The sequence below is a fragment of the Rattus norvegicus genome, chromosome 15 (genome assembly GCF_036323735.1).
Source record: "Rattus norvegicus strain BN/NHsdMcwi chromosome 15, GRCr8, whole genome shotgun sequence".
In the NCBI taxonomy this organism is placed as follows: domain Eukaryota; kingdom Metazoa; phylum Chordata; class Mammalia; order Rodentia; family Muridae; genus Rattus; species Rattus norvegicus.
This window is the reverse complement of record NC_086033.1, coordinates 25,799,540-25,811,301: the sequence shown is the minus strand read 5'-3', so window position 1 is coordinate 25,811,301 and position 11,762 is coordinate 25,799,540. Positions and strand designations below refer to the sequence as shown.

Sequence of the window (11,762 nt, the reverse complement as noted above, 5' to 3'; positions counted from 1 at the left end):
TTATGATCAAGTAATGAACGTCTCTTCATGTGTGTAAGGGGAAAGTTTCTGCAGGTCATGAATTACTTGCTAGAGTTTCCATGATATATTCTACATAACATTTCGTGCACAGAAATGAGAATATAGAAAAATTCAGTGTCAGAAGATAGAAAAGATGAAGTTGAGTATATTTAATCGAATCCCAAAATTAATAAAATTTTTCATTTAAATGTATCTCTATATCTCATCTTAAAGGTTGTATATAGAGATAATAATAAAATAATTTATTAATGAAATTTTAATGTTATGGAAATTTATATAGACAATAAATACTTTCACCTTATGGAAATATAAATTATGTGGTGAGAAATATTCTGTAGTTACATCAAGAAAAAGAGATTGCTATTCCGCTTCTGGAAAGGATTTTCAAGGAACCAACATTTGCAAGTGATATATGAAAAAAAGAATAAAACTTTTGAAGCTTAATTATTATTGAACAGTCTGGTGAAGGCTTGGTTGGGTATGGTATAAGTAAAATCACATTATATGTTCATGATTATTCTTTGAAAGACATCAGATTTCCATTTTATTCCAATTAAAGTCATGATGTCATACTATTAAGAAAAGAAGGTTTATCATCCCATGTAAGTGATTATTAATTTTGAGCCAGGAAGAGGATGAATTGACAAGAGAAAATATGAACTCAGAACTCAGATGGATACTTAATATTTACATACACAGCAGATCAGTTACATCATGTTTAAAATACTGGTATATGTTGCAAAATTAGATGATACAATGATAATTGATGGAAGAGAAACAAATGCCAAAGGGAAGTCAAAGTAAAAGGCAAGGAAGAAAAAAATTAAAGAAAAAAATAGCATAAGCAGAGCAAACATGAATATGCAAGAAGTGCACAAAGAGCTACTGTAGGGGCTCCGAGAAGCTGGAGAGTCAATGCACATCTACTTTTAGGGCAGTTTCATGAAACTTTAAGAGGGAGGAAGTCAGAAGTTGTTTCACTGACAGTCCTCACAAATTCCTTGTAATCATTAGGTCTTTAATGGCAGGGAAGTAAGAAACCATCCCATCCTCACATCCACACACACACACCCACACACAAACACACACACCCCAAAGCTGACACTCATAGAAAATTCTAGTCACTGATCAAGAATAGCATATTAATCCTGAAACTAATTTTTATAGGTAAATAAAATGAAATGTAGGTGCTATTCATGAACGATCAAGTAAAACCATTTGGATAGGCTAAATAACAATGTCACTTATTAAATGTTTGTGGTTAGTAATTGATAGATATATTAGAAGTATAGGTTAAAACAATTTGTATTGAACAGTTTCTTCTTAGTAGGAATCTCTAGAGTGCATAAAACTCTTGAAGCAATAGATGAATATTTTTATTTTGCTTTATTATAGAAATTTTAATTTATTAAGAAATCTATCATAATACAATCTTATAATAGGATGTCATGTATTATCAAACTTAAACTATACTTTCTGTAAGTAGGTATATACATTTCTTTAAATATGAAGAGTTAAAATATGAATAGTCTAAACTAACAAGTGTTAATTTATATAACAAAATAACTATGAAGTTATGCATATCCTTTAGAGAGTTAAATAAAATGCTACACGTAAGACTTTAGCAAAATCAATGATAGGAAGTGACTTTGTAACTGTGCTTTATGTTTTGCTGATTCTAGAAAATTTCTTTGAGGAATTAAGTTGTAAATCACTTTGTCAGTCTTCTAGTCTTTCAGTCCTGCGGTTCTCCCATTGTGTAAAAATGGTCATCATTTAAAGGAACTATTTCCTTGTTTATAACTGGTAAATCTGTTCCTAAATGTAAAAGTTTCTACCAAAGTTGATGAGAGTTTTTATTTCATTAAGAATTTTGTTCAACGTGTTTTCATCATACAAGTCCCTCCCCCAAGTGCTTCCAGATCCCCTCTCCCCTCCCTACCCAAACCTACTTTGTGTTCCTTTCTTTAAAGTGCATCAAATCCAATTTATGCCATTCATATACTTTTTAATATGTGTCCTTCCACTGGAGCATGATCCACTTACCAGAGGCTACACTGTGAAAGAAAATTAACTTCTTCCTTTCCTCACAGCTACTCATTGCTAGTAGTGCCTCTACGAGGTGTGGGACTTTGTACCCATCTCCCCTTTCTTGATCAAATTATCAAGCATTTTTTTAAACACTCTCATAAGCTCCTCTGTCTGTTCAGATTTGTTGGCATGCTTGTTCAAATGTTTGTTTTTAAACTTGGCATTTAGTAAATATGACTTGTGCTTGATGCCTCAGAGTCCTTTGCATTAAAATATTGTTTCATAGTTCTAATCCTCTTTTTATGTCCTCTTCTTTAAGGTTGTTTGAGTGCAAGTCTGTGGCCTGAATCCATGGATAGCACCAATTATTCAGTGGTGTCTGAGTTTGTGCTGCTTGGACTCTCTCGTTCTCGGGAACTTCAGATTTTCTACTTTGTTTTCTTCTCTGCGTTGTACATTGTCATTGTTTTAGGAAACCTTCTCATCATCATAGCTGTGACTTCTGACAGCAGCCTGCACTCCCCGATGTATTTCCTCCTTGGAAATCTTTCCTTTTTTGACATTTGCCAGGCTTCTTTTGCTACACCTAAAATGATTGTAGACTTTCTGAGTGAACGCAAGACTATATCCTTCACTGGCTGCATAGCCCAAATTTTCTTCATTCACCTCTTTACAGGAGGGGAGATGGTAATCCTAGTCTCCATGGCCTATGATAGATACGTGGCCATATGCAAGCCTCTACACTATATGATCATCATGAACCATAGTACATGTACTGCCTTGGTATTAATCTCCTGGGCTGTGGGCTTGATACACACATTGAGCCAGTTATCATTTACTGTCAAACTGGCATTTTGTGGACCCAATGAAGTAGACAGCTTTTTTTGTGACCTTCCTCGAGTGGTCAAACTTGCCTGCATTGACTCATACATTACGGAAATACTAATTGTGGTAAACAGTGGAATTCTTTCCTTAAGCACTTTCTCTCTCTTGGTGAGCTCCTATGTCATAATTCTTGTCACAGTTTGGTTCAAGTCCTCTGCTGCCATGGCCAAGGCATTTTCTACACTGGCAGCTCACATCATGGTAGTCGTGCTATTCTTTGGACCATGCATCTTCATCTATGTGTGGCCATTTACTACCTATCCTGTGGATAAATTTCTTGCTATATTTTATACTGTTTTCACTCCCATCTTAAATCCCATTATTTACACACTAAGAAATAGAGACATGAAAGCTGTCATGGGAAAAATTGCTGCCCAGTACCTCCGACCACCCAAAATTGCTGAAATGCCATTTGTAACAAGGATTCCCCATGATTGAAGTAAATTTCAAGTTATTCAAATCAATTGTCTACTTAAAAATATTTCCACACTCAAACAGTAGGATAAATAAGAAAGATAAAATAGAAAAGATTGATGGATATTAACAAGTGTTTTTGTAGGTACCACCTAAGCAGAAGTTTGGTATCCCCCCAAAGCAAAAGGTACTATGTGTTTGATTATTAATGGAAGGAATAAAACAAAAAAATATTCAGAGTGGGATATATGCAATAATAATTTTGGTAATAGGTAAATGTAAGTATTATCTAAAAACCAAAACCAGAACAAAACAAAACACCCACAAATGGGGACCCAATTCTTTGCTGGAGATAAATTTAGAATTTTATCTTATTAGTTTTCTTAGCGAAACTAATGTAAGTTTCTATAAACTACATGTAATACCTTTAAAACTTTATGCTTCATTTTCTAAAGTTCGTGTCTAGCCAATCTACTGATTGGTGATATAAGTACATGGGCATAAATAGGATTCTTAGGTTAAGAGAATGCTCCCAGAGTATCAATTAAACTAAACAATTTTTTTTCTACAATCGTATTTTAGTATATGGGTTGTTAATAATCAAAATCATGTATTTCAATTTTTCATGTAAAAGGGCTCTCTCTAATCAGGGTGATTGTTTGTATTTTAAGTTATTTCCCTATATGTCTACATTGACATTCTTTCTAAAAAGTTCTGAAACTCCCCCTTGGACAGGATGTCTTCTGTCTAGTTGAGACTGTTTCTTCCTGGTGTCTCTCCTGCAGCCTTTAATAATCTTTACATTTTTTCCTTTATGTATTCTAACAGTTAGTATTTACTTGTTTTTTTTTACTTCATATTAAATAATCCTTGTTTTTTTAAAGAATTGTGTGTCTTCTCTTTTGACTACAGTTGAAGAAAGATGTCTTAAGGCATTCTGGAAAAGATCTTGAAACATCTCTAGCATTTAAAAGTGTCTCATAAAATGTGATACATATAATGAACAAAGTTAGGGACTGGCAATTCATCTATTTATACCTAAAGAGAAGACATCAGTAGATTGTTCAAAAATAAAACAAATATCTAGCATTTGTGAGGTATGTTCAGGCATTTCATAAAATGAATGCTTAAAATATCTCTGATCCATGAGAGCATAGCTACTTCCATGATTAATCAAATAGTTATTTTTACTTCGTGTATGTTTACTAATGTAATAAAATTTTGTATATTTTTGTGAACATCTGTGATTTATTTTGAAATGAGTTTTTAGATCTTTTTAGGTATGAAGCTATAAACACTGATAGCAGCTGGGAGAGGGAGAATCAGTTATCTTCAAGAGACCAGCCCCTGTGGGACAGCCACAGTCTAGTGGAAAGCCTTGCAATAGAAGCTATATTGGTAGCAGAAAATTATAGTATGTATTTGTATGTTGGATTTTTAAAATTTCAAAGGATATGAAAATGTTTATCAAAAAATGTTTTCAAAAACTGAATGACCTGGACAGTACCCATATATTTTGAATTTAATAAGAATTCACTTGAGGGAAGCCTGGAGAGATGGCTCAGTGGTTAAGAGCACTGACTGCTCTTCCAGAGGTCCTGAGTTCAATTCCCAGCAACCACATGGTACCTCACAACCATTTGTAATGGGATCCAATGTCCTTTTCTGGTGTGTGGACAGGAGTGTCTGTGTATTCACATATATAAAATAAATAATAATTTTTTAAAAAATGCACTTAGATTTGTTTAATAAAAATGGTCAGAAAAGTCCAGCAAAAATCAAAATTTCTTTTCATGCTTACACTACTAAAGGATTAAATGTACAAGGTTATTTCTTCCTGCATTCAATTCCTCTTTTTTGTTGTGTTGTGGTGGTGGTATTGTATGGGGAAGAGAATATACAAGTATCCACTTTATTAAAGCAGATGATCCCTAAATATATTGCAATATTTATATACTTTTTCCCTTTCTTGGAAAATGTTTTTTCCTCATACAATGTATCCTGGTTAGTTTCCACTTTCACCATTCCTGCCAGTTCCTTCTCAACTGTTCCCCTATCCGGATCCATTCCCTTTTTGTCTCTACAGCGTATCTTTTAAACAGGAAACAAAACTAAGTAAGCAGGGAGAAGAGAAGCAGATTTGGGGGAAATTGAGAGGAGAAGATAATAAGATTAGATGTATTGTATAAAAAATTGAAGAACTAATAGAAGTAAAATACTTTTAAAGTCCATATCCAATGTCTTCACTCATCCAACTCCTGAACATTCTTCTTCAGGCTCTATCCCATTGACTCTGCCTAACCCCTCCTCTACTTAACTTTTCAAATCTGGTAGATCAAGTCCAGGTCCTGATCCAGTGCTCTGGCTCAGTCTGGCCATCTTCGCCAATTTTTTTTTTTTTGTATAATGCCATGACAATATGGAAATGATTTGTATGGAACAATGTCAGGTAGACAGAGTTAACTGGGATAGTGTATAGTTTGTGCCTCCTGGTATAAGCTTGGACTATATGGGTGGATCTCGTTAGGTCTATAAGTGGATGTGGCATGGGCAGGACCCATGGTTTATAGAACAAGCTGTATGTGTCATAGCATATGTCCAAAGGACTCAACCATTCACAGATACTTGGACAGCCAACATCATTGCTACTCTATTCACAAGACTGAAGAAGTGAAACTAACCTAAATGTACTTCAATGAACAAACAGATAATGAAAATATGGTAATACACACTATGAAATACTAAAGAAATATGAAAACACAAACTTTGCAGGTAAATGAATGGGATGAGATAATATTATATTAAGTGAGGTAACCTAGACTTGGAAAGACAGCTATTGCTATTGCCACTAGCTGTCACACAGAGGTGGATGTAAATTCCTATTACTTACGACATCATGTATTTCAGATGCAAAACCCAGAGGTTTTGGAGCTGGAACTGTCCTGACTTTCCTCCTCACTAAAGATGAGCTTTCACAGTATCAAAGGTTATAAAGGAAGTTTCCAAAGGAGGGAAGCAACCAGCAGACTTAAAGTCCTGTGCACCAAACATAATACTAGCTTTAAGGATGTAGTGATGGCATCCATGCTTTGGTGGTAAGCAATAGCTTTCTAAATGGACTTAAGACCATTCACAACCCATGTGAAACTTAGTTTACCCAAGTCTACCTATGTCATAGAACCTACATCCATAGCTTTACTAAACTGTGATAAAACCTATCATCTATATTTTTAAATTGTCCTAAACCCAGCAATAACTGTACTCCTCACACCTCAAGGAAACTTTTTTTAATAGATAGAGACTATTGCAGAAAATCACAGCCAATCAGAATGCAGATTTTTGAAGGTTAATCTGAAGGGATACATCCACAAATAATTCTTGTGTCTAAAGGCTCTTGAACCATTGCTAAAGATAAATATAAGTTTATAAGATTCAGAGGGTCAGGGAATTTGTTGTAAGATTGTGTCTCTTTGTTATGTCAGAAACTACACCCATAAGCTTTCACCAGCATCACTGGCTACATATGATATGAACAAGAAAAACAAGAGAACTTGTAATATGAATTAGAGAAAGGCTAAGAGACCTCAACACTGCACAGTAACACAGGTAAGTCATGCTAACAATTGCAGAAATGAATTTCTTCAAGGAAGAACACACCGATTGTGTGTGTATTACTTAATATATACAAAGTTCCATGTATGTAATATCTACAGACATATTTGAATATAACAACAAAATAGTAGAAAGACAGTGCAAGAAAAATATGTGGGAGATGGTGGAGGCAGAAAAGGAAAGGGTTAACATGTGTAATTAAAATCTCTAAAACTAAAAAAAAACAATTAAAAATAACATATTATACGAAATACATAATACTAAAATTAAAAAAATAAACTGTAAATTATATGGTGATGCACATGGGAAATGCATGCAGGAGGACCAGGAGATCAAGATCTCACTCTACTTCATATAGAATTCAAGACTAGACAACAAATTTCCAAGATGAGCCTTCCAAAAGGGATGGGGTGGTGGTTTGTGCTAGTGTTGGTGTAGAAGATTGCTGAGTTGCTTCCTGGCACAGGAACTGAACTACCAGTAAAAACAGAAGACCAAAAACCCAGAGAAAGAGAAAATAATAGCATATATATTCAGGATGGGGAAAGTCTAAGGCTAGAAATACATTAAGTAGATGCTTGTTTGAGTATTTTGAAGGGCTCCTGGGTCCTCACTTTCCTACACTTCTCCTGCCTAGATACGCACTCCTTGCCTTCCTGCCATTTTATCCCAGAGTGTTTTCTGAACATATGAAGTCACCCTTTCAACTGTGTGATCTCCATTTTTTCCTCCTTAGCATCTAAAGTCTCCCCAACTTATAGTAATCTAAAACTTCAAAGTTAGGATTTACGTAGGATTGAGTAATTATAGCATTTTTCTTTGTGGACCTGAGATACCTAATTCAGGACAGTGCTTTCTGTTCAATCCATCTTAATAAAAATCATATTTCTTTAGTATCAAATACCATTATATTGGGTCCATGAATTGTGTTTTCATTATGTGCTTATCAGTTAAGGGACTATTAAATTCAAACCATTTTTTGTTATTGTAAAAAGAATAGCAATGAACAGACATGACCTTATATATCTGTCGTAGCATATGCTGGCCCAGTTCTGTTTCTGCTTTTGGGGTGTTCAGTCACCATTGTGCACAGGGCCTGAAGGGAAGGAATAATTCTTGTTGGGGAAGAATGGGTTCACAGGAACTTCGTTGGCTTGAGTATGGGGGAGGAAAAAACCTTCTCAAATATGGTTTTCAGTGAAATAGCTCTCTTTATTCATAGGTAATAAGGGTTATACAAACATTGGAGTGCACATGGGGGATTTTTAGAGTGAGTATACATTATTGATTCATACCAAGGTGCTGGGAATCTTTCATCTGCATGGAAAGATATGTCCTTACAGGGGGAAAGGAAGTTAAACCTTTAATTTGGCCCCAAGTTATGTGACTTCCTCAGTAGTGCTGGAGGTGGGGGTTGCAAGGCTACTTGTACTGTGGCATGCAGGCCTAGAATACTGAGGGAGTGATCCTTGCACTTGCTAGTGCCATGATTAGATTTGTACATGTGACAGTCTCACTCTTGCTCCAGGCCTGTTCCCTGTGACATAGTTCACTTAACCTGACATCTCCCCCTTATTACTGTATAAAGGGGATGTGTCATCATAGTCATCTGCCTCTATGTTGGGAACTGTTTGGGATTGAACAAGAAACCAATTAGCAGTGATTTTGCAATGCTAATCGTCATTTTAGAAATTGGATGAGGCAGGGTTCCAGGAAGAGTATAGCTCCAATGGCCAGTAAGTGGACAAAGAGAAGAGAAGCCCAGCTACCGGGGGTGGGGGTTTAAGTACCATGGGGTTAAAGTGTTGTGCAAATAATATGCCGAGATAGATCTCACCTGAGATCTTCAACATAGAAACAGCATTCCTCTCCTAACTTAATGCAAAATCTCATCCTGCTCAGCAGAATTAAGACTAGAATATCTCCAGTTTTGAGAACATCCCTGTTATGGAGATCACCTGTCACTGGCGGGATTTGAGACCATCTGTGCTGAAAATCATAGCCTGGTCAAGCTTATCATAGAAACCATCAGCCAGGTGTTGTGTCTGGTCCTTTTGCTCTTTAAAGGTACCATATGTATGTTTCTGCATTAACACTCTATTAATCACCTGTGTAAGCTCATGCTTTTACTGAAGAGCAACAGTGCTATTTGTAGGCGTCTGGAACCAGTGCCAATTAAGAACCCAGGGAGGGGAAAAGGAAAGACAGGATCAAGTATGGGGTGAGAGAGGATGGACACCCAGAAAACCAGGAGAATGAACAGAAATATACAGCAGTTGGGGTTAGGGGGCAGGGGTAACCTCTAGAAAGTCCCAGAGACCTGGGATATAAGAGGCTACCAGGATTCAATGGGGATAACATTAGCTGAATTGACCAACAGTAGGAGGATGGAACCGGAAGAGATCGCCTCCAGTTGATAGACATGGGCCACAGGTATGCAGGGACCTACCCACCCAACTTCAAAAATTTTAACCTAGAATTGTTCCTGTCTAAAAGAAATGTGTAGGGAATGGCTAAAGATGGCGCTGACATCTGGTGGTCGTTGGTGATAAACACCTGCAATCTGCATGTGTTGGCATTTCTCCGGCAGTTATCAGACTGGAGTGATATTCATGATAATAAGGTATTTCATACTCCACCAATCCCCAGAGGACAGTTTACAGCCACAGTCTGTCTTGTATATAAGGTGAGTGCCTTTGTTCCTCGGGGTCCCCCATATCAAGAATGAGGTGTTCCTGCAATAAAAGCTGTTGAGAAGAATCCAACGGTGTTGCATCTTCCTTGCTGGTCGAGGTGGGCGCAACAACTGGTAGAGAAAGAAAATTCTCTTTTCTCATGTGGATTCAGAACTCTTCAAATTTCAGGACGGCGACGTCAGTAAGAATCCCGGATATGGGATGATAAGGCTCCCGGATAGGGGATGATAAGGCTCCCGAATAGGGGAGGATAAAGCTCCTGGATAAGGGAATATAGAATTCCCTAATAGGACAATAAGATTCTCTGGAGTAAGCAGAGACGTTGAAAGCCTTGGTTTAGAGGTTAAAAAGTCTGTGGTCTAGGATTTGTAATTTTGTTTCTTCTTTGTGTGGTGGATTTGTTTTTTCTTTTGAATTGCCATTGTTCAGGGCATGAGTGCATTTGCTGGGAAGAGCCCACTAATGATGGGCCACAAGATCGTGTGTAAATAAACACGCCAGCTTGCCCTGCTCGTAAATCGTAAATAAGCTCATAAAGCATGGAAAACTCACACTCCACCCCGCTCCTGTCAGCTCTTCAGGAGTTTCTTGGTCAGCGTAAGCTTAAAATCGAAAAGAAAAACCAAGGAGAGGATAGAGAAAGACAGGAGTGATAGTCCGGACCTAGAGGCAAAGAAAATATTTCCCTCTTTAAAGGCATTGACCTTGGGAATGTCTAGTGACTCAGAGCTTAGTGAGAATGAATTGGCAGACCTTGAGGAAGAAACCGCTCGTAAATAAAAGTTCCCCAGATAAGGCCTCTGGCTACGGAGCAAGTGTAGTGAGTAGGAAATTTAATTTTATGGACCCCGCTCTAGTAGTGGTGTGTTGGTTGATAGCCAATGTTAATTTTTGAAGCATAGTGTTTTATCTGTGCTTGTGCTTGCAGCCCACACAGTAGGGGGTAGCGAAACTAGCTGCGGAGCTGCTGCAGTGAGCATGGAGACTTCTCAGTCTCACCCAATTTTTCTGGCTCTTCAAGAGCTGTTTGAAAAAAAAAAGGCTTAGGATAGAGAGATTTATTAGTGAATGCGATGCTATTGCACCTCGGTTCGCTGTCTCTGAGAATCTCACGGTGGACAGCTGAGATAAGCTGGGAAGGATTTAAATTTTGCTTGGGAGCAAGGAACCTTAAAGGGACAGACTGTGTTAGAAATGCTACAGGAGGAATGATCTGAAAAGGCTGAGAGCGAGGCGGGGGAGGACTTTAAGAAAAACAAGAACAAGAAAGGAATTTCTGCCTTTAATGGCCTGACCTTCAACATTTGCTCACAAAAAAAGAGTGTTCATTAAGAGCTCTTTAAGAGAGCCTGCCTTATCTGCTGGTCTTATTCCAAGAGAGGAGTTGATCTACAACATTAAGTTACATGGAGAGTGCCTTTGATCCTATCCCCTCAGCAGCCAGCTCCTGCCTCTATGGTAAAAATGCCCCAGGTTGGGGGGGGGGGGACAGAGAAACCCCTAAAATAGTTTCAAAAAGAATCTACAACAAACTGTGAAGAACTTTGTTTTGCCAGTCAAAATTTAGAATTCAGGCTTTGACTGTGGCCAAGGTCAAGATTAATGTTTTCTTTTCCATGGGCCTTTAGCCCACTGAGACAGTTTGATAAAGGGTTGCTACTGAGGTCCTGAAAGTCCCAGGTGAACTGGTTACAATTCTTTTGTCAGCCACTTGACGAAAAAATCATTTAAAAACATTAAATGACTTTCAAAAGTTACTAGGAAGCATAAATTGGATTCGACCCTATATTAAAATGGCTAATGTAGATTTGCAACCACTCTATGAGATCCTGAAAGGGGATTCTCAGCTTACTTCACCCCGTGCTTTAACTAAGGAAGCATGATTATCCTTAAGAAAAGTAGAAGAAAGACTGGAAAAGGCAATGCTAAGAAGGTACAAGGAAAAGGAAGATCTCTTTTTGTGTATACTGAGAAACTTTCGTCAGCCTACAGGAGTGCTATGGCAACAAGGACCACTTCTGTGGATTTATCCTCATATTTCTCCTAACAAGACCCTTAAATATTATCCTTCTGCTATTGCACAGCTTGCTATGTTAGGTGTTA

At 37.3% G+C, this 11,762-nt stretch overlaps 1 protein-coding gene across 1 annotated transcript; it reads left to right on the top strand.

Annotated features, from left to right (window-relative positions):
- Positions 1 to 2,403: 2,403 nt before the first annotated feature.
- Or4k5 (olfactory receptor family 4 subfamily K member 5) lies at positions 2,404 to 3,375 on the top strand. Its single transcript, NM_001000092.1, has one exon. It carries the CDS (start codon positions 2,404 to 2,406, stop codon positions 3,373 to 3,375), a length of 972 nt encoding a protein of 323 aa, NP_001000092.1.
- Positions 3,376 to 11,762: the final 8,387 nt, after the last annotated feature.